At 41.9% G+C, this 27,254-nt stretch overlaps 1 protein-coding gene across 1 annotated transcript; it reads left to right on the top strand.

The window, feature by feature from the left end:
- The first annotated feature begins 4,349 nt into the window (after positions 1 to 4,349).
- LOC139423657 (myosin heavy chain, fast skeletal muscle-like) lies at positions 4,350 to 25,201 on the top strand. Its single transcript, XM_071175264.1, has 41 exons — positions 4,350 to 4,471; positions 4,964 to 5,009; positions 5,143 to 5,370; positions 5,701 to 5,847; positions 6,045 to 6,201; positions 7,253 to 7,280; positions 7,540 to 7,648; positions 7,817 to 7,909; positions 8,085 to 8,145; positions 8,282 to 8,380; positions 8,714 to 8,817; positions 9,994 to 10,132; positions 10,367 to 10,485; positions 10,651 to 10,800; positions 10,895 to 11,065; positions 11,280 to 11,583; positions 11,941 to 12,005; positions 12,101 to 12,188; positions 12,305 to 12,422; positions 12,572 to 12,695; positions 14,829 to 14,965; positions 15,440 to 15,695; positions 15,897 to 16,139; positions 16,407 to 16,583; positions 16,680 to 16,825; positions 17,006 to 17,096; positions 17,438 to 17,827; positions 17,949 to 18,075; positions 18,292 to 18,410; positions 18,628 to 18,824; positions 18,932 to 19,115; positions 19,253 to 19,418; positions 19,566 to 19,690; positions 19,849 to 20,157; positions 20,383 to 20,586; positions 20,740 to 20,865; positions 21,001 to 21,171; positions 23,886 to 23,990; positions 24,071 to 24,166; positions 24,626 to 24,757; positions 25,069 to 25,201. Exons 3-41 carry the CDS (start codon positions 5,155 to 5,157, stop codon positions 25,087 to 25,089), a joined length of 5,814 nt encoding a protein of 1,937 aa, XP_071031365.1. The 5' UTR covers positions 4,350 to 4,471; positions 4,964 to 5,009; positions 5,143 to 5,154; the 3' UTR covers positions 25,090 to 25,201.
- Positions 25,202 to 27,254: the final 2,053 nt, after the last annotated feature.

The raw sequence follows: 27,254 nt of genomic DNA, 5'->3' as shown, positions 1-27,254 counted from the left end.
TAAAGATGGTGGGCTTCCCCTCACGGCTCAGCCACATAATGCCAGGGTATAGATGGTGGGCTTTCTGCAGTAAGGATACATGTATTTCATTCTCTATGAGGTCACAACAGTCTTTCCTCTTCCATCTCACCACAATATCGACCTGTTTCAATACGCAGGGGAAATGTCCCTGATCTTACCTGTTTCAATACGCAGGGGAAATGTCCCTGATCTTACATGTTTCAATACGCAGGGGAAATGTCCCTGATCTTACCTGTTTCAATGCGCAGGGGAAATGTCCCTGATCTTACCTGTTTCAATACGCAGGGGAAATGTCCCTGATCTTACCTGTTTCAATACGCAGGGGAAATGTTCCTGATCTTACCTGTTTCAATACGCAGGGGGAAATGTCCCTGATCTTACCTGTGTACGTTGCGTATTTGGCTTTTAGGTAGGTTGTACATAATATGCACTAAATGCTCGTCGAACATCTCATTTCAAAATCATGGGTATTAATATGGAGTTGGTCCCCCTTTTGTTGCTATAACAGCCTCCACTCTTCTGGGAAGTTTTTCCACTAGATGTTGGAACATTGCTGCAGGGACTTGCTTCCAATCAGCCACACAAGTGAGGTCTGGCACTAATTTGAGCGATTAGGCCTAGCTCGCAGTCGGCGTTCCAATTCATCACAAAGGTATTCGATGGGGTTGAGGTCAGGGCTCTGTGAAGGCCAGTCAAGTTCTTCCACACCGATCTCCACACCACACAGACCTCGCTTTATGCATGGGGGCATTGTCATGTTGAAATAGGAAAGGACCATCCCCAAAGTGTTCCCACAAAGTTGTAAGCACAGAATAGTCTAGAATGTCATTGTATGCTGTAGTGTTAAGATTTCCCTTCACTGGAACTAAGGGGCCTAGCTCGAACCATGAAAAACAGCTCCAGAACCTTAATTCCTCCTCCACCAAATGTTATAATTGGCACTATGCATTCGGGTAGGTAACGTTCTCTTGGAATCCGCCAAACTCAGATTAGTCCGTCGGACTGCCAGATGGTGATCAGAGTTCAACCCCCCCTGGTCTTCATTAAGTACCTGTGTGATATCAGAGTTCAACCTCCCCCTGCTCTTCCTTAAGTACCTGTGTGTTATCAGAGTTCAACCTCCCCCTGCTCTTCCTTAAGTACCTGTGTGTTATCAAAGTTCAACCCCCCTGAATATGTCATATCTGTATCTACTCACTAACTACCCTCTCTGAAATGTGTGTTAGAATAGGCAGTCTTCTATAAAACACATGCTTTCTAAGATGGCCTCTTGTATTCCTTTCTTTACACTGTATAAATAAGTGCTCCGCTCTGCACATTACAGACCACAGGTCCCTTAACTCATCATTCCAATAAGGCTTGTTGTTCAGCTTGTAAACCTTCCTGACTTGGGGGTGGATTCTCTATTCAGATAATTCCCCCCCCCTTTTCAAAATATATGACATCACAAAATGTTTCATACCAATCGTATAAATCAAATTGTGTCTCTCGAAATCCAAGCAGAGTTTTGATGAGTTCTCTCAGTGTGCCATTTCAGAGCATACAGAATATTGTGGCACATTTATTTCCATACATTTAGCCCTTTGTAGGGTATGCATATTTTGCCCTGAGTGAAGCTCAGTTATCGCTCAGAAAATGTATGTCCAACAGAAAAGGTCATAAATAAAGGTCATCATTGAAGCCAGCTCAGCTGCTAAGCAGTTAACTTCAGAGTGTAATAAACGTTTGAGGCAGTTATATCGCTGTCAGCAATATGAGTGGAAAAGATTGTTGAAATACTGTACTGGTGTTATGTAAGTCATAAGAATCCTACTGGACCGTTTTAGCCAACTGAAATGTGAGACAAATAAAAGTGCCTCTAGAATCTTTAATAGATCATGGGTCATTCCATGAAATGAGTCCCTTTTGGGTAGTGAAACATGGGTCATTCCACGAAATGAGTCCCTTTTGGGTAGTGATACTTGGTGAATGAAAACATTTTATTTTGCCTAAGTTTAACATTCCTTCATAGACATCATGTGTTCAACTTAATAAAACACATGTTTAACCATCTCAACAGGTTAAATAAAAGAAATACGTGGCTATTAAGTGCCAAATAAAGTAACAGGGTGGACCAGGGTTTGAAATCAGCCATAAATCCCCTCGTGACAGGGGGTATGGAAGCGTGTTGTGTGCAACAGGGAAGGGCAATTGAATGCAAGCTTCACAATTAAAAAAAAATGGTTATAACATGTCTAGCCTGTTTATCTATGGTAAGAGGCTTGACATGTATTCTTGACCCCTTTGGATTTCCAGCACAAAACAATAAGAGTAGAACCAGCTCACCTGCTTTTACACCAAGATTTGACTATAAGATGTTTGTTTGCTTTGGAAAAAATATTTAAAAAGGAATAGATTCATTATATTAAAACAAGAGTTTTAACAGAGATGCAGGGAGTCAGGAAGCAGGTACAGTGGTGAGTTTAATAATAATGAACATGGAGAGATTCAAAACAAGAGCAATACACTACATGACCAAAAGTATGTGGAACATCTAATTCCAAAAATCATTAGCCCGAACCATGAAAAAGAGCCCCAGGCAATTATTCCTCCTCCACCAAACTTTACAGTTGGCACTATGCATTTGGGCAGGTAGCGTTCCGCCAAACTCAGATTAGTCTGTCGGACTGCCAGATGATGAAGCGTGATTCATCACTCTTTAGAACGCGCTTCCACTGCTCCAGAGTCCAATGACGGCAATCTTTACACAACTCCAGCCAACGATTGGCGTTGGGCATGGTGATCTAAGGCTTGTGAGCGGCTGCTCGGCCATGGAAACCCATTTCATGAAGCTCCCGACGAACAGTTCTTGTGCTGACTTTCCTACCAGACCGTGGCAGCTCTAGCAGGGCAGAAATTTGACAACCTGACTTGTTGGAAAGTTGGATTTCTATGAGGGTGCCACGTTGAAAGTCAATGCGCTCTTCAGCAAGGCCATTCTACTGCCAATGTTTGTCTATGGAGATTGCATGGCTGTATGCTCGATTTTATACACATGTAAGCAACGGGTGTGGGTGAATTTCTGAATCCACTAATTTGAAGGGAAGTCCAAATACGTTTGTATTTACATTCATAAAGTTTTCAGACCCCTTCCCTTTTTCCACATGATGTTACGTTAAGCCTTATTCTAAAAAAAATGTGTATTTTTTAAATGGCCCTCATCAATCTCCACTCAATACCATGCTTCACGGTGGGAACCACACATGCAGAGATCATCCGTTCACCTACTCTGCGTCTCACAAAGACACGGTGGTTGGAACCAAAAATCTCAAATTTGGACTAATCAAACCAAAGGACAGATTTCCACCGGTCTAATGTCCATTGCTCGTGTTTCTTGGCCCAAGCAAGTCTCTTCTTCTTATTGGTGTCCTTTAGTAGTGGTTTCTTTGCAGGAATTCGACCATGAAGGTCTGATTTACACAGTCTCCTCTGAACAGTTGATGTTGAGATGTGTCTGTTACTTGAACTATGTGAAGCATTTATTTGAGCTGCAATCCGAGGCTGGAAACTCTAATGAACTTATTCTCTGAAGCAGAGGTAACTCTGGGTCTTCCTTTCCTGTGGCGGTCCTCATGAGAGCTAGTTACATCACAGCTCTTGATGGTTTTTGTGAATGCACTTGAATGCACTTGAAAAGTTCTTGACATTTTCTGTATTGACTGACCTTCGTGTCTTAAAGTATTGATGTGCTGTCATTTCTCTTTGCTTATTTGAGATGTTCTTGCCATAATATGGACTTGGTCTTTTACCAAATAGGGCTATCTTCTGTATACCAACCCTACCTTGTCACAACACAACTCATTGGCTCAAACACATTAAGAAGGAAATAAATTCCACAAATTAACTTTTAACAAGGCACACTTGTTAATTGAAATGCATTCCAGGTGACAAACGCATGAAGCTGGTTGAGAGAATGCCAAGAGTATGCAAAGCTGTCATCAAGGCAAATGGTGGCTACTTTGAAGAATCTAAAATCTAAAATATATTTTGATTTGTTTAAGACTTTTTTGGTTACTAGATCATTCCATATGTGTTATTTCATAGTTTTGATGTCTTCACTATTATTCTACAATGTAGACAATAGTACAAATAAAGAAAAACACTGTAATGAGTAGGTGTGTCCAAACTTTTGACTGGTACTGTATGTACTGTATATGTAAAGTGGTTGATAAGGATTAATGCCACTAAAGTTTCACTAAATAAGGCTTAGATTTTATGTATTAGTTGTAGGGGGGCAACATGGACTCAGTGGGAGGTGCTAGTGAGACACAGACACACAGAGGTCTCTCAGTCAATCCATGTCCTTTCCCAGAGTGGTCCATAATTAACTTTTGCCTGGTTGGCACTTCCAACCAGATATAAGGAGGCTGAGGCCCCAGCATCCATAAGTCAGATACCTTCTTCCTCTGTGGTAAGACCTCTCCACCTCCTTAGATTTGTATATTTGTCTCATCTTTGTACTCAGCATCTGACAGGTGGCTAACTGCACTGTTTCAATTGGCTTCAATTGAATATGCAAATTTTAAAAATATGTATTTCTTTATTTTGTATTTTACTTCAAATCTGAGACTTTCATTTACAGTCAAAAGAGGTGCTCCTGCACTTGAAAGGGTGTTCTAGAATGTAACTGGGTTTTATGGGAATTTATTTGAATTCCTGACAGAATGTGTAGTAAATTGAGTTGGTGTTCTAGAATGTAACTGGGTTTTATGGGAATTTATTTGAATTCCTGACAGAATGTGTAGTTAAGTGAGTTGCCAATAGAAAAATAAAAGATATCAGTTGCACCTGTAGTTGAATTTCACATGGCTGTAATGATTGAGTTACATGTTTTCTAGCCATTCGGGGCTAATTGAGAAGGCTTTGGTTATGTGTGTTTTCACAACACTCTCATGTTTCACAGGGTCCTCAAAGAAGTACACATTCATCTTTAGGAGGGGAAAAAGAAGGTGAGACATGGTTTGAGTCTTCACATAAAAAGTGATGAGAATATTCTGTTAGTGATACCGCTCACCTAACTCTGTTGACTGGGGAGGAAGCACCACAGAGTCAATCATGTTTCTTGTTTCATCTCTTTCCTAGTTATCCGTCACCATGAGTACGGACGCTGAGATGCAAATCTACGGCAAGGCTGCCATATACCTCCGTAAGTCTGAGAAGGAGAGGATGGAGGCACAAGCCACACCCTTTGATTCAAAGAACGCCTGCTATGTGGCAGACAAGGTGGAGCTGTACCTTAAGGGTCTGGTCACTGCCAGGGCTGAAGGGAAGTGTACTGTAACAGTCACGAAACCTGACGGCACTAAGGAGGTAAGACGGACCTGAAAAGTATTCAAATTCAAGTATGTGTACTCTAATTCTTGTAAAATCTACTAAATGCAACAACAATGAAATACTCATGTTTTTTGTAAGCAGAATATAACCTTCAAGTACATCATTTTTATCGCTGCTATTTAAAAATGGCATGGATTGTTTGTTATTGACTAGTAAAAAAACAGTTATGTGTCAGTGGGTGGTAAAAAAAAGTAGTTGGATTAATGTGGGCATTTTGTTACTGATTAAACTTCTATTTAATGGGCAAAAAGCATTCAGTCATGTCCACTTTGATCTGTGTGTAATCTAGATTTCTGACTGTTTCAGGAAGGAAAAGAGTTCAAAGATGCAGACATCTATGAGATGAACCCCCCTAAGTACGACAAGATTGAGGACATGGCCATGATGACCTACCTGAATGAAGCCTCTGTGTTGTATAACCTCAAAGAGCGTTATGCAGCATGGATGATCTATGTAAGAAGCCTGCACATACAAACACACATACATGAACATAATAAATACACACATACAGTCCTACACATAAATTAATGGTAGAAAACATATCAATACAGTCGACCCACATCAGTATACCAAAGTACACCCACATCCTCAAATAAATCCAGGTAAATGACAATCTGACTGTTAATCTCCTAAATTATGCTTTCATCCAGACCTACTCTGGGCTCTTCTGTGCCACGGTGAACCCCTACAAGTGGCTCCCTGTGTACGATGAAGAGGTTGTCAACGCCTACAGAGGGAAGAAGAGGATGGAGGCTCCACCCCATATCTTCTCCGTCTCTGACAACGCCTTTCAGTTCATGATGATTGGTACGATATCTCATGGATGGATGGATGGATGGATGGTTGGATCAATCAATCACATTTATTTATAAAGCGATTTTTACATAAGCAGATGTCAGAAAGTGCTTTTACAAAAACCCAGCCTAAAACCCCAAACAGCAAGCAAAGCCAATGTAGAAGCACGGTGGCTAGGAAAACTCCATAGAAAGGCAGGACCTAGAGTGGAACCTGTCTCTGTGGGGTGGCCAGTCCTCTTCTGGCTGTGCCGGGTGGAGATTATAAGAGTATATGGCCATTAAGGCCAGATTGTTCTTCAAGATGTTCAAACGTTTATAGATGACCAGCAGGGTCAAATAATAATCACAGTGGTTGTAGAGGGTGCAACAGGTCAGTACCTCAAGAGTAAATGTCAGTTGGATTTTCATAGCCGAGCATTCAGAGGTCGAGATAGCAGGTGGGGTATAGAGAGAGAGAGGGCGTGAGAGAGAGAGAGAGAGAGAGAGAGAGAGAGTGGGAAAGAGAGAGAGTCGAAAAACAGCAGGTCAAGGACAAGGTAGCACATCCAGTGAACAGATCAGGGTTCCATAGCCGCAGGCAGAACAGTTGAAACTGGAGCAGCAGCACGACCAGGTGGACTGGGGACAGCCAGGAGTCATCAGGCCAGATAGTCCCGAGGCATGATCCTAGGGCTCAGGGCTTTAGAGATAGAGAGAGAGAATACTTAAGTTCACACAGGATACCAGATAAGACAGACAGACCCAAGCCCTATTCTTCAGTAAAGACTGAAAGGTTGAGACAGAGTCTACGTCTCTCACATGGATAGACAGACCAATATATAAAAATGTCCACAAGTGCCGGTGGATGGGTGGATTAAAATATGCTTCAGAGAGGTAGGTCTATTGAGAGAGGTAGATCTATTGTTTTCTAGTCTAGCTAACAACAGTTTGCTGGGAAAATCTGATCTCACTACCCTTGAATGGAAAATGTTCCAAAATGAAATTCATGATGATGCTATGAATTAAATAATGTCCCCTGAATGTTGCTTGAATATGATAAGTAATGTGTTTTTTGGTTCCAGATAAGGAGAACCAGTCCGTCCTGATTACGTAAGTTGTTTACTAAAATGTCACTTGAGAAAGTGTTTCTATTGTAATAAGTTGTGTCACTTGGTGTGATGAAATACATGACATTATGGATGGATTAGAGCAGCAGGTTATGTGTAATAACGAGTCGATGAAAGGGAATATTTGTTAATGATTTACTTATGTTAGAAAACAGGTATTTTTCAATGCTATTTCTTAGTGAAAGACAATCTGACACTCAAACATGTAACTAAAACCCCTCTTTCTCTGTCATATAAACCAGCGGAGAATCCGGTGCAGGAAAGACTGTCAACACCAAGCGTGTCATCCAGTACTTTGCCACCATTGCAGTGTCTGGTGGCAAGAAGGAAGCAGACCCCAACAAAATGCAGGTAAGTTGTGCTTATGTTTGACTTTTAATCACATTTCAGTATGGTTTGGCTGCGTAAACTTTTTTTCCAGCTGTGAATCATGTTTCAAGAAATTTGTTCAAGCAATCGAGCGAAAACAAACTTGAACACTTTTCCAGTTTCTGAGCAACTTGTGTTTGTCTCAATCAGGGGTCTCTTGAGGATCAGATCATTGCAGCTAACCCTCTGCTGGAGTCTTACGGTAATGCCAAGACAGTGAGGAACGACAACTCGTCTCGCTTTGTAAGTATGAAGGGCACACTGTGGAAGTTACCTTATATTGGAAACATTTATTTCAGTAGTTCCCTATAGTGATGTCAACAACTGTCCAACAAACTGTAACATTTAAAGAGGTCTTTCAAAGTAAATGTTTAGATTCATTTGTTGACCTATTTCTAACCCCCATGCTCTACTACAGGGTAAATTCATCAGGATTCACTTCCAAGCTGGTAAACTGGCTAAAGCTGACATTGAGACCTGTGAGTTGGTTTGGATTGTCTCTCAATTCTTTCCTAAATTCAAATACTTTTTGGGGGAGATTATATCATTAAATGTTATCTCATGTTCTCTCTCTCTTTCTCACTCTCCTTGTGTCACTAAAACTTTCTCTCCCAGATCTGCTGGAGAAGTCCAGAGTGTCCTTCCAGCTGCCCGATGAGAGAGGCTACCACATCTTCTTCCAGATGATGACAGGCCACAAACCTGACATAGTTGGTACGGCAAAGTAGAGGTTCAGGGGAAATTACTCCCACCCCCATCTGTGGAACTTGCTAAAAATATTCATAGTCCACACTAATAATACTATTACAATGATTACATCCAAGGTAACAAGACATCTAGACATGAGTCAGGTCTCTGGGAAATATCTATAGAGTAATACACTGTGATGCACTAGTCCACAAGTCTCAGTCTCCTCTTTATGCTATTCATTATATACTACATGTATCCTTGAGTCCATCTATTGAGTAAAGGAGGGAGAGATACTGTAAAGTAGGACAGCAGAATTCTAACATTTTTAACTAACAAGCTGTTCTCTGTTGTCCACAGAAATGGCGCTCATCACCACCAACCCCTACGACTTCCCCATGTGCAGCCAGGGACAGATCACTGTGGCCAGCATTAATGACAATGAAGAGTTGGATGCCACAGATGTGAGTCAAACAAAAGGTTAACCAAACTCTAGATATAGAATGGGTAGGATCACCATACACACTGAATGCTATGTGCAATTAAAAGTTGGTAACAGCTGAGAATGTATGATTTTTTATTTACAATTTAGTCATTTAGGAGACTCCATTATCCAGAGAGACTTACTGTAAGTGAGTGCATACATTTTCATACTGGTCCCCCGTGGGATTTGAACCCACAACTCTGGCATAGCAAGTGTCCTGCTCTACCAACCGAGCTACACGGGACAAATTACTTCTGTTAGTTTGGCATGTGCCTCAAGCAACTCTTCATAACTTCACATTTCGCCATATAAGGCTTCCACAAGAGAGCTAAGTTCCTTGTGGAACTGTGTAAAACTCATTTTGTGTTTCCATCACTAATGTGTTGGCACAGAGTAATATCTATTCATCCCATTTGTTCTGGAGTTGTCGTGGAGGATCGTTTCAAAATATAACACTTACAAGAACTTGTAAATTCAATATAGGCTTTTAATACAAGTATATCAGAAGCCAAGATGGTCCGCGGAACACACACTTTCCCAGAGCACTGGCTCTGTATTTATACACACACAGCATATGAGTCCATTCCATATGTTAATGAATTTACTTCCCTCAGGTCATCTGCCACCATTATCTTTCAGTCCAGACTTCCTGCTTGTTCATGCCCAATAACGCCTGTATCCGCTCTTGATTAGATTACAATGGTGGCAGGACCCTCTCGTGTCTTAAAATTAATATATGTCTATCTTACCCTAAGCACTTATGGCCTTTAACCTAAGCAATTATGTCCTTTACCCTAAGCAATTATGGCCTTTACCCTAAACACTTATGTTTGTTCCTCTCTATCTAATCTTTATAATGGTGTCCTGCTCTTTCCATAATAGATAATGTATTTAAGTGTCACCTCCTCCTCTTTGCCCTAAGTCCTTATGCACTTTAAAGCACGGATGGCTTCGGCCATTACACTTATGTCTGCTTAATCTTTGGTTTCCTGTCCGCTTTCTGTTTGTGGTCTAATGTACACCTGTCCTTACTCTATTTTGTCATATCTGTCTCTATGTCTAAGCGCTTACTCCTACAGAGTGAGCCCAGAACTGTAGTGTAACTGAGAAAACTACCGTTCAGTTCATCTCTGTTGTACTTCCTCTTTAATGCCAGGATGCCATTACAATCCTGGGCTTCACTAATGAAGAGAAGGTTGGCATCTACAAGCTGACAGGAGCTGTAGTGCACCATGGAAACTTGAAATTCAAGCAGAAGCAGCGTGAGGAGCAGGCCGAGCCAGACGGCACAGAGGGTGAGTCCCACTCATAGATATACAATATGTAGAGCATTAGTCCCATTCCCAGTCCCCAACATAGAAATAGAACACCTAAGACAGACAGTGCCACATGAAAGTCAGGCAGGAAATCATTTTTGGAGACCAAAATACTACATTCAGATATGATTTGGCCAAACTATTTTGTCAGTGTGACATCATAAACAATTGATATTGTGTCCCTGAGTCTGTTGTTGTTGGTTCTCTCTCCAGTGGCTGATAAAATCGCCTACCTGCTGGGCCTGAACTCAGCTGAGATGTTGAAGGCTCTGTGCTACCCCAGAGTGAAGGTCGGCAACGAGTATGTGACCAAGGGACAGACTGTGGCTCAGGTAAGACTGCAAAACACAGCATCTAACATTTTCTGAGCACAGGAATCTTTGTGGAGATGAGTGCTATGCTTTTTTGAATAGTGATGTTGTTTTTTCCAAGCTTGTATCACCTTATCACTGGACATGGTCAATACTATGTATTAATTTGAGGTATTATCATTGCAGGTTAATAACTCAGTCAGTGCTCTGGCCAAGTCCATCTATGAGAGGATGTTCTTGTGGATGGTCATCCGTATCAATGAGATGTTGGACACCAAGAATCCAAGGCAGTTCTATATCGGTGTGCTTGACATTGCCGGGTTTGAGATCTTTGATGTGAGTATGAGACCAGAACAAGACAATAAGTTCTGATTGAGATGGATTACAGTCTTGTATGATGAAATTATCCCTTTTAAAACTCCATCAACAGTACAACAGCATGGAGCAGCTGTGCATCAACTTCACCAATGAGAAACTGCAACAGTTTTTCAACCACACCATGTTCGTCCTGGAGCAAGAGGAGTACAAGAAGGAGGGAATCGTCTGGGCCTTCATTGACTTCGGCATGGACTTGGCTGCCTGCATTGAGCTTATTGAGAAGGTAAGATGTCTGAGGATTATAATGGACCTCAACAGCAAAGCTCAAATGGAACGCTGTGTGAGATATTATCAGCATCTGACTGTTGAGATCTCAATATGTTTCCTATTATGTGTCCCTAAAGGAATATAATCCTATAACAGCATGTTTACTAAAGGAATAAATGTGATCCTAAATGGAAATATCACTAATTTGATTTACATCTTTTTTCGTAAAGCCATTGGGCATCTTCTCCATCCTTGAAGAGGAGTGCATGTTCCCCAAGTCTTCAGACACCACCTTCAAGGACAAGCTGTACGCCCAGCATCTTGGCAAAACACAGGCGTTTGAGAAGCCCAAGCCTGCCAAAGGCAAGGCAGAGGCCCACTTCTCCCTGGTGCACTACGCCGGAACTGTGGACTACAACATCACTGGATGGCTGGAGAAGAACAAGGACCCCCTGAACGACTCAGTTTGTCAACTGTACGGGAAGTCCGCAGTCAAAATTCTGGCTGCCCTGTATCCTGCTGCCCCTCCTGAGGGTAAGACTGGCATCACGTCAAAATAATTAATGAAGCACTAGTTACAACTTCGATCTAAATGTTCTTTAAAGTCTTTGAATGTATCACAATTTCTCAGGGTTTATTACTGTGTTGATTTACTCATACAGTCGGTTAATTTAATCATACAATTAGTCTTATTCTACACAATCTGATTGGCAGCATTTGCCTCTAGATAAGTGTGAAGTCAACCAGAGATTCTCTGGTTTATAATTAGTGTCCTTGCTGAAGACAAGACCACTCTAGATTTCTTTATACGCTTATTATGATTCTATTTATTCCACCCGCTCTAGGAAATGTACTTTTCTAGTTATCTTTAACTTTCCCCCATTTTAACAGATAAAGCCAAGAAAGGAGGCAAGAAGAAGGGTGGTTCCATGCAGACTGTGTCCTCCCAGTTCAGGGTGAGCTTTTGAAATGTGTAGATTCAGTCCTTCAAAAGGTGCAATTATCATAAATGACAGTATGTCTGAGAAAATGGTTTGTAACCCTCTTACAGGAGAACTTACATAAGCTGATGACCAACTTGAGGAGCACTCATCCTCACTTTGTGCGCTGCCTGATCCCCAATGAGTCAAAGACTCCAGGTACAAGAAATATTGAGTTAAATATGTCATCTTATCAGTACAGTGTCAGTAACCTTAACAATCCCAGTCTATAACCTGTTTATGAGTATTAAAAGAGACTTGTTTTGTTTTACCAGGTCTGATGGAGAACTTCCTGGTTATCCACCAGCTCAGGTGTAATGGTGTACTGGAGGGTATCAGGATCTGCAGAAAGGGATTCCCCAGCAGAATCATCTATGCTGATTTCAAGCAGAGGTACATACGCACAAGCACACACACACGCACACACACCACATAAAATATCTGCTCCAAGGGTTTTCCCAGCATCAGAATAGTCTTACCTTTTACGAAATATTACCAACCTATTACAACTTGACATACTTTAAAACTGTCTTCTCATTCAGGTACAAAGTACTGAATGCCAGTGTCATCCCTGAGGGCCAGTTCATGGACAACAAGAAGGCTTCTGAGAAGCTGCTTGGGTCCATTGATGTGAATCACGAGGATTATAAGTTTGGACACACCAAGGTCAGTCAAATACCCCCCAGCAAAAGCTGACAACAAAACACAACTTGAATAATAATTTAAACCTGTACCATATAAAATCTCTGCAGTTGATCTATCCATCCTTATGTTCTTTCTTCTTCATTTAACTAATGGAAAAGGTGGCAAAACGTTGTCCAGTTTTTTTCTTCAAAGTCATACATGACAAGTATAGAAGAGAAACTAAAGTCATTATCATTTGCTTTTTGTTAGTCGTATGGCTGCAGTCATCTGTATCTGTGCACATTATTTATCTACAGTGCCTTCAGAAAGTATTCACACCCCTTGACTTTTTCCACATTTTGTTGCGTGAAAAGTTGGGATTTAATTGTGATTTGTTGTCAATGAGCGACACAAAATATTCTAATGTCAAAGTGGAAGAAAAATGAGAATGTTTGTAAATAACAATTATGAAAAATAAAACATGATTACATAAGTATTCAACCCTCTGGGCCAACACATGTTAGACTTCCTTTTGGCAGCGATTACAGCTGTGAGCCTTTCTGGGTAAGTCTTTAAGAGCTTTCCACACCTGGATTGTACAATATTTGAACATTACTCTTTAAACAATTCTTCAAGATCTCTCAAGCTAGTTGTTAATCATTGCAAGATGATGTGTCTGTTTTCAGCCATTTTCAATTTTTGCCATATATTTTCATGCCGATTTAAGTCAAAACTGTAACTTGGCAACTCAGAAACATTCAATGTAGCCATTTTCAAATCTTGCCATAGATTTTCATGCCGATTTAAGTCAGAACTGTAACTTGGCAACTCAGAAACATTCAATGTAGCCATTTTCAAATCTTGCCATAGATTTTCATGCCGATTTAAGTCAAAAACTGAACTTGGCAACTCAGGAACATTCAGTGTCATCTTGGTAACAACTCCAGTGTATATTTGGCCTTCTGCTTGGGGTTATTGTCCTGCTGAAAGGTGCATTTGTCTCCCAGTGTCTGTTGTAAAGCAGACAGAACCAGGTTCTCCTTTAGGGTTTTTGCCTGCGCTTAGCTCTACTCCGTTTCTTTTTATTGTAAAAAAAACTCCCTAGTTTTTGTCAACAACAAGCATACCCACAACATGATGCAGCCAACACCATGCTTGAAAAAATGAAGAGTGGTACTCAGTGTTGTGTTGTGTTGGATTTGTTGTATTCAGGACTTAAAGTACATTTATTTGCCACATTATTTTGCAGTTTTACTATAGTGCCTTATTGCAAACAGGATGCATGTTTTGGAATATTATTAATCTGTACAGGCATTCTTCTTTTCACTCTGTCATTTACGTTAGTGTTGTGGAGTAACTACAATTTTGTTGATCCATCCTCAGTTTTCTCCTGTCACAGCCATTAAACTCTGTTTTAAAGTCACTATTCGCCTCATGATGAAATCCCTAAGCGGTTTCCTTTCTCTCTGGCAACTGAGTTAGGAAGGATGCCTATATATTTGTAGTTACTAGGTGTATTGATACACCATCCAAAGTGTAATCGATAACTTTACCCATCTACCAATAGGTGCCTTTCTTTGTGAGGCATTGGAAAAACCTCCCTGGTCTTTGTGGTTGAATCTGTGTTTGAAATTTACTGCTCGACTGAGGGACCTTACAGATAATTGTATGTGTGGGGTAGAGATGAGCAAGTCATTAAAATGTCATGTTAAACACTATTATTGCACACAGAGTGAGTCCATGCAACTTATTATGTGACTTGTTAAGCACATTTTTACTCCTGAACTTATTTAGGCTTGCCATAACAAAGAGGTTAGATACTTATTGACCGAAGACATTTCAGCTTTTCATTTCAAATGAATTAATTTGTAAAAATGTGTCTAAAAACATAATTCCACTTTGACATTATGGGCTATTGTGTGAAGGCCAGTGACACAACATCTCAATGTAATTCATTTTAAATTCAGGCTGGGAAAAGTTGAGGTCTGTGAATACTTTCTGAAGGCTCTGTACAACAGTACAATAACTAACAACTTGGAAACAACCTATCCCATGGTTTGTTTGTAACCATTGCAGAGTTAATGTTGTTTAAATCAATCTAGTGGTGTTGTTCCCCTCTTTTGATTCAAGCCTTTCTATCTGTGGTTCCATTGACCATGTTAACCTGTGTCTCAGGTGTTCTTCAAAGCAGGTCTGCTGGGTGTCCTGGAGGAGATGAGAGATGAGAAGCTGGCCACTCTGGTCGGCATGGTCCAGGCTCTCAGCCGTGGATTCCTCATGAGGAGAGAGTTTAGCAAGATGATGGAGAGGAGGTGAGGAATAGTAGACATCTTGGCAAAGCTTTCTGTCAACCACCTGTATCTAATGCATTATGATTACATACTGTATATGCTGTGAGTTGTTCAGAATGAGAAGGTACATCTTATAATTCTCTACTAAAGCTTTAGGGTTAATTCATTTAGTCCAGAAATGGATGTAGCAACTAAGGATTCTAGCTTTATAGCTGCAGTTTGGGATTTGGCTGTTCAATTGTCATTTAAGTGTGTGGCATTTAAATATTCATTCTTGAAGTATATAAAATGCCTCATGAGCTTAAAATGCATGACCCGTCAGTCCTTGCATCTAGACCACTGTCAATGAATTTAGGAGGGGTTATATGTCCCCAGTCACCTTCCTCAGCTGTAAACAAACAGTGGCAGGTGGGTCTGTTTTGTTGTTCATCTAATCCCAGAATGTAGCTTTAAGTATGTCACTTACCATGCTACTGTATCCTTTCTGTCGACCAGAGAATCAATTTACGCCATCCAGTACAACATCCGCTCATTCATGAATGTCAAAACCTGGCCATGGATGAAGTTGTACTTCAAGATCAAGCCCCTGTTGCAGAGCGCTGAGACTGAGAAGGAGCTGGCCAACATGAAGGAGAACTATGAGAAGATGACGACAGACCTGGCCAAAGCTCTGGCTACAAAGAAGCAAATGGAGGAGAAGTTGGTGGCCCTGACACAGGAGAAGAACGACCTGGCTCTCCAAATAGCATCTGTGAGTGAAAAACTACCCTCAAATGGGCACATTTACACACACATGAATAGAAAAGCATAAACACTCTGTGAAGTATGTGGCTAACACACATTTCTATTGCCCATGTTATATGCTGTATATGTTTCATGAATTTCTATTGATTTGCTCTGACATCTTTCACTAAAGTGAGGCCTCTGATTCTTCCTCCTGATCTGAAACTAGGAAGGAGAGAGTCTGAACGATGCTGAGGAAAGGTGTGAGGGGCTCATCAAGAGCAAGATCCAACTGGAGGCCAAAATCAAAGAGACGACCGAGAGGCTGGAGGATGAGGAGGAGATCAATGCTGAGTTGACTGCCAAGAAGAGGAAGCTGGAGGATGAGTGCTCTGAGCTGAAGAAGGACATTGATGACCTGGAGCTCACCCTGGCCAAAGTGGAGAAGGAGAAGCACGCCACTGAAAACAAGGTATTGTGTTTTACCATAGACAGTCTAACCAACAATAATCAACTCAAAACATAGCATAACAGAAATGGAATTCAAGTTGTATTGTGGGAGCAGGAAAAATGAAGACACAATAGTAGAATTTCAGTTGTGGGTTACTTCCCATCTAGTGTTGAATCTACAGTGCAGTAATTGTTGACACATTTCTAATCTAAATTAAATGAATGCAATATATAACAAACTAAATCTTCCCTTTATGGTGAAGTATAATTATGTTGTGGCCATTTACAGGTTAAAAACCTGACAGAGGAGATGGCGTCTATGGATGAGAGTGTTGCCAAGCTGACCAAGGAGAAGAAAGCCCTCCAAGAGGCCCACCAGCAGACACTGGATGACCTGCAGGCAGAGGAAGACAAAGTCAACACTCTGACCAAGGCCAAGACCAAGCTGGAACAGCAAGTGGACGACGTGAGTGGAGTTTGACATTTTGGCCATGATAGTATGTAAGATGATATTATCTTCAGATGTTTAGATTTTAATAATATATGTGTTTTTATCTTATAGCTTGAGGGTTCTCTGGAGCAAGAGAAGAAGCTCCGTATGGACCTTGAGAGATCCAAGAGAAAGCTGGAGGGAGATCTGAAACTGGCCCAGGAGTCCATAATGGACCTGGAGAATGACAAGCAACAAGCTGATGAGAAAATCAAGAAGTAAACACAAAAAAATGACTACAGTATTACCTGCTATAATGGTTGTTCTTGGCTAATACTTGTTATTATGAATTAGCATTTCCATGGAGATTCTTACAAGCAAAGTGAATGGTATGATCCTCTGCCTTTACACTATCAAACCAAAACTAACTCTGCAATCAACTTATTTGTGTTTCTTAGGAAGGAGTTTGAGACCACCCAGCTCCTCAGCAAGGTTGAGGATGAGCAGTCTCTGGGAGCTCAGCTGCAGAAGAAGATCAAGGAACTCCAGGTATAGTACAGGATATAAGCTCCAGTACAGAAAAGCACAGACTTGAATCATTTCCTTAACAACATTATTCTGGAAGCAGACATTTTTCCCGGTGGCCTCTGATGGCTGAGTAGGTTGGAAGGTGATGCTGTTTACTAGTGCTTCCAAAAGTTGTAAAGATGGTGCTTATTAACATTGTTGTTTTTGATCCTGCATGGAACGCTGTCTGCTGAATAAATTAGTGTAACTGTCCTTGTCGTAACACATTTATGAAAAATATACATACTATTATAATTTTGTGAGTTTCAATTGTTTCAACTGTATTGTAGTGTTCATCCCCCTGCTCCTGTCCCCTGTTCTAGGCCCGTATTGAGGAGCTGGAGGAGGAAATTGAGGCTGAGCGTGCTGCCAGGGCTAAGGTTGAGAAGCAGAGGGCCGATCTCTCCAGGGAACTTGAGGAGATCAGCGAGAGGCTGGAGGAGGCCGGAGGCGCCACTGCTGCTCAGATTGAGATGAACAAGAAGCGTGAGGCTGAGTTCCAGAAGCTGCGTCGTGATCTTGAAGAGTCCACCCTGCAGCATGAGGCCACAGCCGCCGCTCTGCGCAAGAAGCAGGCCGACAGTGTGGCTGAGCTTGGGGAGCAGATCGACAACCTACAGCGCGTCAAGCAGAAGCTGGAGAAGGAGAAGAGCGAATACAAGATGGAGATTGATGACCTCTCTAGCAACATGGAGGCCGTCGCCAAGGCTAAGGTGAGTAGTGATGTTTTGATCAAGCAGTGTTGAGGAGGGTCAACTACATTACCATTCAAGTGACATGAAGTTGACAGGAGTCACATATATAAAGTAATGATGGAACATGTTACACTAACAGGGCAATCTGGAGAAGATGTGCCGTACTCTTGAGGACCAGCTGAGTGAGCTGAAGACTAAGAATGATGAGAATGTTCGCCAGGTCAACGACATCAGCGGACAGAGGGCCAGACTCCTGACAGAAAATGGTACCATCAACAATGAACAGCAACCCAATGCTTTCCTTCAGTAAAACACAAAGTAATGTGGGCTGTATCCACTTCTTCTGAGGAGCCTCCACTGGTCCACATAGTTTCTACTGTACTATTCACCACCGAACAACATTGCCCGATGATACATTAAAATACATTTTCAATCTTAGAAAACAGAGATGTCATTAACAAGATGGCCCTCTGTCCCTACAGGTGAGTTTGGTCGCCAGCTGGAGGAGAAGGAAGCCCTGGTGTCTCAGCTGACCAGAGGAAAACAGGCCTTCACCCAGCAGGTGGAGGAGCTGAAGAGGGCGATTGAGGAGGAGGTCAAGGTAAGGGACCCAAGATGGAAAGTTTAGACCCATATATTTACATAGACAGTCACTACGCCACCCTCAGACTCCAATTGAGTCTCTTCATCATCAGAGACTCCTACTGCCTCTCCATCATCAGAGACTTCTACTGTCTCTCCATCCTCAGAGACCCCTAATGTCATTTGTTTGGCTTTCTCTCTCATCTCTCTTTGCATTTTGTCTTTCTTTCTCACAGGCTAAAAACGCATTGGCCCACGGTGTCCAGTCTGCCCGCCATGACTGTGACCTCCTGAGGGAGCAGTTTGAGGAGGAGCAGGAGGCCAAGGCAGAGCTGCAACGCGGCATGTCCAAGGCCAACAGTGAGGTGGCTCAGTGGAGGACTAAGTATGAAACTGATGCTATCCAGCGCACAGAGGAGCTGGAAGAGGCCAAGTGAGTCGCACGCAACAGAAAAAACTCAAATATGGTGTGGATGATGGAGTCAGTATATGATTTAACATTTCTTTCAAACTGTAAAACCGACCTCTATTGTCTAACAGGAAGAAGCTGGCCCAGCGTCTGCAGGATGCTGAGGAGACCATTGAGGCGACCAACTCCAAGTGCGCCTCCCTGGAGAAGACCAAGCAGAGGCTGCAGGGAGAGGTGGAGGACCTCATGATTGATGTTGAGAGAGCCAACGCATTGGCCGCCAACCTCGACAAGAAGCAGAGGAACTTTGACAAGGTGAAAATGAATAAACCTTACCATAGGCTGATATTTACTGACTGCTATATGATCAATTGTAGTAAAATTGTAGAATATTTCTGATTCAAAACTCTTCATCACTTGACTTCTGATGAAAATCCCATGTATTTCGCTAGGTTCTGGCAGACTGGAAGCAGAAGTATGAGGAGGGCCAGGCTGAGCTGGAAGGAGCTCAGAAGGAGGCTCGCTCTATGAGCACTGAACTCTTCAAGATGAAGAACTCCTACGAGGAGGCTCTGGATCATCTGGAGACTCTGAAAAGAGAGAACAAGAACCTGCAACGTGAGCATTTGACAGCAGTTATATTTGGCTCATGTTTTATTAGCAATATTATTTGCTGTTAATAAACTGTTGTTCATGATTCAATGTCAAAATTGGCGATATCCACTTAAAATCTCCCAAGTCTAAACTTCTCGCGTGTGTGTGCAGAGGAGATCTCTGACCTGACTGAGCAGATCGGAGAGACTGGCAAGAGCATCCATGAGCTGGAGAAGGCCAAGAAGACTGTGGAGACAGAGAAGTCTGAGATCCAGACCGCTCTGGAGGAGGCTGAGGTACAAACTACAGCTGTTTGATGGGAAAGCAGTGTTAACTAACCAATGCCAGCTAGAGTGAAATGCCCTCTGTATTGGTGTTATTGTAGTCATATATATTTAATTCCTACATCCAAATGTATTGAACACAATTGGCCTGACTGCCTCTGTTTGTCCAGGGAACACTGGAGCACGAGGAATCCAAGATTCTGCGTGTGCAGCTGGAGCTGAACCAGATCAAGGGAGAGGTGGACAGGAAGATCGCAGAGAAGGACGAGGAGATGGAGCAGATCAAGAGGAACAGCCAGAGGGTGGTTGACTCCATGCAGAGCACCCTGGACTCTGAGATCAGGAGCAGGAATGATGCCCTGAGGGTGAAGAAGAAGATGGAGGGAGACCTGAACGAGATGGAGATCCAGCTGAGCCACTCCAACAGGATGGCCTCTGAGGCCCAGAAACAGCTGAGGAACGTCCAGGGACAGCTCAAGGTAAAGGGACTGGGACATCAGGTTCAAACACCTGAACATGTAGAGGGATTTGTTTGTGAATCTGTAGAAAATAACAGAACAGAGGAATTAAATAGACTGAACTATATACTGTAGAAAGGTAGGGATATTGAGTAAATTCTTCCCAGTGAACATTTCTATCACTGATCGATCCTATCACCTCTACTTCCACAAGTCCTAATGAACGTATGTCATTGTGAACCCCAGGATGCCCAATTGCACCTTGATGATGCCGTCCGTGTCGCAGAAGACATGAAGGAGCAGGCAGCCATGGTGGAGCGCAGAAACGGTCTGATGGTGGCTGAAATCGAAGAGCTGAGAGTTGCTCTGGAGCAGACAGAGAGAGGCCGCAAAGTGGCTGAGACTGAGCTGGTAGACGCCAGCGAGCGCGTTGGACTGCTGCACTCCCAGGTATCTGTCAAAAGCCATTTCTAATGAAAATCAACCAAGCATACCGTTCACACCTGGAATTCAACAGTTCTTGCTCTTAGACTTTCATAAATTCAGGCTTGTGCTTGTAGGTTATCTCGAGAGTCAAACAAATTGTCTTGTTTCCTCCTTCAGAACACCAGCCTTCTGAACACCAAGAAGAAGCTGGAGACTGACCTGGTGCAGGTGCAGGGAGAGGTGGACGACATCGTCCAGGAGGCCAGGAATGCAGAGGAGAAGGCCAAGAAGGCCATCACTGATGTGAGTCTTTGAATTACATCAACTTGACTTGTCCCTAAGGCCAATGATGGCTGGGCTGGTTAAGAACAACAAAGATCTCAGAGACGTTATGATTGGTGCCAATTGGTCCTTAAATTAAACAAACTACTATTCCAGGCGGCCATGATGGCTGAGGAGCTGAAGAAGGAGCAGGACACCAGCTCTCACCTGGAGAGGATGAAGAAGAACCTGGAGGTCACAGTCAAGGACCTGCAGCACCGCCTGGATGAGGCTGAGAATCTGGCCATGAAGGGAGGCAAGAAGCAGCTCCAGAAACTGGAGTCCAGGGTGAGTTACCAGCAGGGTGGATTAGGGTGGATTGAAAGACTGATTGCTGGAAAAGTATTTGATCATGTAAAATACAAAGGGGCATTGTGTCATGACTTTTCTCGATCAGGGGTTCCCAAACTTTGTATTGGGGACCCATTTTGTGATCAGGGACGCCTTCATAATATCAGAACACAATTCCTTCATGAGAGTCGGGGCGGCAGGGTAGCCTAGTGGTTAGAGCGTTGGACTAGTTACCGAAAGGTTGCAAGTTCAAATCCCCGAGCTGACAAGGTACAAATCTGTCGTTCTGCCCCTGAACAGGCAGTTAACCCACTGTTCCCAGGCCGTCATTGAAAATAAGAATTTGTTCTTAACTGACTTGCCTAGTTAAATAAAGGTAAAATAAAGAGTGTGATAAAACATAGCTTCCAAGCATGTTATTACTTCTGCAGTGCATGGTTGGACTAATCAAGTCTCGGACATTATACAGGTTAAATTTGTCTCTCTTTATGTAGCGTTGTGTTGTCTCAGTTATCGTTGATGTGTGTTTTGTCCTATATTTATATGTTATTTATTTTGACATTTTCAATCCCAGCCCAGAGGCCTTTTGGTAGGCCGTCATTGTAAATAAGTATGTGTTCTTAACTGACTTTCCTAGTTAAATAAAGGTTAAATAAATACAAATAATTACAGTGAAATTATGTCCAAATAAAAAACGTTGGGAATGTGTTACACTTATGCAGTGGAGTTGAGAAGAATTGGAACCAAGACCTTCAAATAAATTGAAGACATAAAAATGTATTTATCTAGTTGTTTCATTTAGACTTGTACATTTCTTCTAAACTGCTATTCAATTAATATAATCAATAATAACTATAATAATAATACAATTTCTGATACATAAACACACATTCATCCAATTCATCTCATAGTAATATTTGATTTACATCTAGTTACAGTTGTTTAATTTCTCTCTCTCTAGATCGCTATCAGCTTCATGTCTCATTCACTCTGCTGCAAAAGGGCCGTTACTAGGGAAGCTAGCGTTGCTATGCGGGGCTACCAGCTAGAAGGCTAACGGCTAAATTAGCTTGTTGGCTAGAGGACTTTCATAAAAACATAAAATCTCAACAAACATATGTACATACCCCGGAAACATTACACTGGAATATGGTGCTTCTCCATTTGCTTACCTTCAAAATAAATACATCAAAAATGTATTAATTTAGCTGTTTTTGTCTTGCTGTTGACTCACTGGACAAACGTCTGTCAACAGCGCGAGCCCATAATTGAAGTCACGTCACAACCAGGGTTGTCAGGCTCAGCCAACATTTCTAGACCAATGACGAGCCAAAACCTGCACACAAGGCCTGAAAACAAGCCTAAAATAATAATTCAACAGCAAGAGAGGAGTTGGCACATTTAAATAATCATTATTGTGAGCTAATGTGTGAACTAACATTTAATGTTAGTTTCATTGTGGACTTTTCCCCTTTATAGAGGCACATATTTCCATAACTTCAGTCTAAAATATCCACTCGCGCAGCACTCCAGACCCAAGAACTGTACATGTAAAATATTTTGCTTGTTATAAACAACGTCGACATTAGAATGCTGTTTAAACCACCTCGGACCAAATGTATCGAATGCGCTCTAGAGCGCCTAAAGTCGTTCTCCTGTGCTTTGCCGCCTTATTTCTGGAGGCACATCAGTTCTAGCGCATTAATATGTTTTATGGAAAAAGGGTTGGAAATGGGTGTCTCCATAATGACAATCTAAATTGCCTACCTACAACTGGTAAGAAGTTGTTATGACGTGCAGGCACACCCATCTGGCCCTCCACCTCCCCAACACGCAATTCAATTCAAAGGGCTTTATTCATATGGGAAACATGTTTAGTTAAACCATTATATATGTAACCTTTATTTAACTAGGCATGTCAGTAAAGAACATATTCTTATTTACAATGACAGCCGACACCGGCCAAACCCGGACGACGCTGGGCCAATTGTGCGCCGCACTATGAGACTCCTTGTCACGGCAGGTTGAGATTCAGCCTGGAATCGAACCAGGGTGTCTGTAGTGACGCCTCAACCACTGCGCCAATCGGGAGCTCTTGGTTTACTTCTATATAGTTTAAAGAAAAATGCTATGGCCGCCGCAATGTAATTTAGAAGTAACCTAAAAATCCGCAACATCGTTTTCAAAGTAGACCAATTTTGTTGGAAAACCGCAACATGGCAAACCCTGCTCACAACATTTAAACAGTGGCCTCTAGTGGTCATACTGGTACTGCATCATACACCGCTAAATGCATGCCAAAATGTTTAAAACGTCATATGTATTATAAATAAAATGAGAATTGAGTTGAAACAATTGGTCATTGTTGTAACACCGTGCATACCAGTATCCCTGTGAGCCTCCCTGGCCCATGTTGTACATATAAGGGTTAAGAACATAAACAGTGGATGAATAATATTACATTGTATTGGACCTTCTAATCTTGTTCCACAGATCCTTGGTAGTTTCATCTGTTGTTGCTAGCAAACATAAGCAAATGTAAAATAAACAAATTTAAAATTGAAATTGCACGTTGGGAACCACTTGTAAAATTACATAGAAACAGACAATTGTGCCTCCTTGACTGGGTAGAAGACTACCTGTTTTACAAGATTTGTTACATTTGATTTCACCACCTCAAACAAATGCCTAAATGTATTTGTTCCACAAAGGTGCGTGAGCTCGAGACTGAGGTGGAGGCTGAGCAGAGAAGAGGTGCAGATGCAGTCAAGGGAGTCCGCAAGTATGAGCGCAGAGTCAAGGAGCTCACTTACCAGGTAAGAGAAAGTACATCCTTCACACAGACAGGTTTGTGTATTTAACTATGGGACATTGATTATTTGATCTTCTCCCACAGACTGAGGAGGATAAGAAGAACGTTAACAGACTTCAGGACCTGGTAGATAAGCTGCAGATGAAAGTGAAGGCCTACAAGAGGCATTCTGAGGAAGCGGTGAGTCACAAACTTAGTCAAATACTCTGAAAGCATACATTCAAGAAAAAAAATCCCTAGTAAACATTACGAAACTTAATGTCCATAAAATGTAGTTTGAAGTAAGTGTTGCTACAGCACATCAGTCAACAATAACAATTGATAGTGCAAGTAATTGCTGATGAAATTGTACACATTGTGAGTGCCTCCTATTCGTTACCAACTTAAAGGAGATGGGGTTGAATATGAATTTGCTGCGCTGGGGGCTGGTCTAGTGATCGTGCTGGAGGCAGCGGTTTGATCCCCGTTCTGCCACTCACTTCCTCTGCTGTATCATCTATCTTCCTGTTTACATTGTTATCCTAAATCTGTCAATATTTTTAATTTTTAAATACCTTTAAAAACAGAATATTAATTTCCTACCTGAAGCTTCAAACTTTAAATGCTGATCTTCTGCTCTCCCTCCCTTTCCTCACCCAGGAGGAAGCGGCAAACCAGCACATGTCTAAGTTCAGGAAGGTTCAGCATGAGCTGGAGGAGGCTGAGGAGCGTGCTGACATCGCTGAGACTCAGGTCAACAAGCTCAGAGCCAAGACCCGTGACTCTGGAAAGGTACAGAACTGCTTCTAAACCTGTACCTGACTCATGTTCAGATATGACCACATCAACACCACCTATGAATCAGTCTTCTCAGAGGTCAATACTGACCTATTACACTCAACTGTATTGAAGATCTATATGAAGAACATTTCAGGAAGGGCTAAACAATTAAGATGAATTCAGTTGGAACTTAAAAATTGAAAATCCAAGCTGAGCACTGAGCATTAAATGCTTGATATATTATATTCTATCCAAGTCTATCCATATATTTATTATGTTCATTATTATTACTGATCCATTATATTATTTCTTTATTCTTACAGGGAAAAGAAGTTGCTGAATAAACAAGACCAAAGTATTGGAGATCAAAGTCTTACCATTTTCCTGTGATGCATAAAATATGATTTTCATGGTGAAATGTTGAGCATTGATTAAAAACATGTGGATCTACATACACTTCCTTTGTGACTGTGGATTTATTACTCAGCAAACAGATGTTTAATACCATTAAATATTGTAATTTAATTAAAGGAGCAATCTGGGATTCCAACAACAACAAAGTGGTACCACAACAAAGCGTTCACATCAGATGAGGGATTAAGCTGCAGAAATGTAACCACTCAAATTAATAGACTGAGCTATGGATGTAAGGTCTGACCAGCTAAAAATCTAATTATAGTTTTAACCCTTTACAGTCAGGGGAATTGGCCTATATGGACAGGCCCAAATTGAAATGTTCCTGTAAGAAAACGTTTAGAGAGTGTAATACAATACAACATTATTAATCCACTATGCTAGTTCTTAACACTTAGAGGCACAACGTCCCTGGGAGGCTTACAGTGATATTTTAGTCACTCTCTCCAATTTGTTCCATCGCACTTGATTTTATTTCGAGTAAGATAGCAGCCTACATGTTGCCTAGCTTCCCAGACTCCATGCTCCGGCCAAACACTACGCCGCGTCCGCGGACGCTAGTTTTCTCTTCGCAATGAAGTGTGTAGCAAACGACAGATCAGCGGAAGGATTTAGTGTGAGTCGTCAGGCTAGCTTACACAAGAAAATACTTGTAATATTGGTCGTCAAGATGGTGTACTTTTTACTCCATATATTTTTCCTGACACCCAAAAGTACTCGTTGCATTTTGAATGCTTAGCAGGACAAGAAAATGGTCCCATTCACGTACTTATCAAGAGAACATCCCAGCTCCTCCCTACTTCCTCTGATCTGGCGGACTCACTAACACGAACGCGTTGTTTGTAAATCATGTCTGAGTGTTGGAGTGTGCCTCTGGCTATCCGTAAATTCAAGACACAAGAAAATATTTCCATCAGCTTTGTTTGCATCCACTTATATCAGTGCATTCGCTACAAACTTAGCATTATGACATTTATATTCGATCAAATAAGCCTCACGTTGTCACATGGAATGACGCTGGAGAGACGAAGCAGGTACGGGGAGTAAAACATTTAATTTGGAACGAACATGGAATAAATTTCGAAATCTATATTATTCAATTATTGCACCCACACTGCTCGCGCGCGTCTGTGTTGCCAAGGGATAAAATATAAATCAGTTCTATTCCGGATGCAGATTGTGCTGCAAGTCCTGCCTCTCCCATCTCCTCATTGGTTTATAGAAGTAGGTACCCACGTGCCATCTCCTCATTGGTTACATCCAAGTGGGTGACTGAAAGAGGAACGAGGTCGGTGGTGGTAATGCACCTAATTTTTGAAAGTTGCCAATCGCAATATAAAGTCAAGAGAAGAAAAAGCCTAGAAGGAGGAGAGATGAATAGAAACGATTCAGTTGACCGCTTTATGTGTGGATTAATTGTCAGAGTAGAGGACCTTGTGCATTTCAGGTAAAATAACAACTTAATATTTATATCCCAGTACAAATTAGCTAGCAACGGCAAGCTAGCTAAATAGGAAAATTAGCTAGCAAGTGCAAGCTAGCTAAATAGGAAAATTAGCTAGCAAGTGCAAGCTAGCTAGCTAAATTGCCATAAAGGTTTAATTATTTTCGACCTGTCCCCAATTAATGTAATTGGTTCAGAGTTTGTTTTGATATTTTAACCTGCGTGTGTCGTGATCGTGTTTGGTGTGGGGGGACAAATACATTTATGCACGATGGCGCACACACACAGCCGGTTTGGGTTCCGTGTTAGGGATCCCTGGTTCCATCGGTGGCGACCCAGAGCGGATGCCACCATACCAACCGGAACGCCAGTACTCCCCGATGCTTTGTGTGTTGGCTGCTGCATTCTGTCACATGATGCTGGAGAGACGAAGCAGGTACGGGGAGTAAAACATTTCATATGGAACGGACATGGAACGAGACAGGAACAGCGTCAGCAAACAGGTAACACAGACAAAAAACAATCAATGCAGCAGCAGGGAACAGAGCAGGGGACTGACTAATATAGGGGAGGAAATAAACAGGTGATGAATGAGTCCAGGTGAGTCCAATATCGCTGATGCGCGTGCCGAGGGAAGGCAGGTGTGCGTAA

The sequence above is a fragment of the Oncorhynchus clarkii genome, chromosome 13 (assembly GCF_045791955.1).
Source record: "Oncorhynchus clarkii lewisi isolate Uvic-CL-2024 chromosome 13, UVic_Ocla_1.0, whole genome shotgun sequence".
Taxonomy (NCBI): Eukaryota; Metazoa; Chordata; class Actinopteri; order Salmoniformes; family Salmonidae; genus Oncorhynchus; species Oncorhynchus clarkii.
This window is presented reverse-complemented; position numbering and strand designations above follow the sequence as displayed.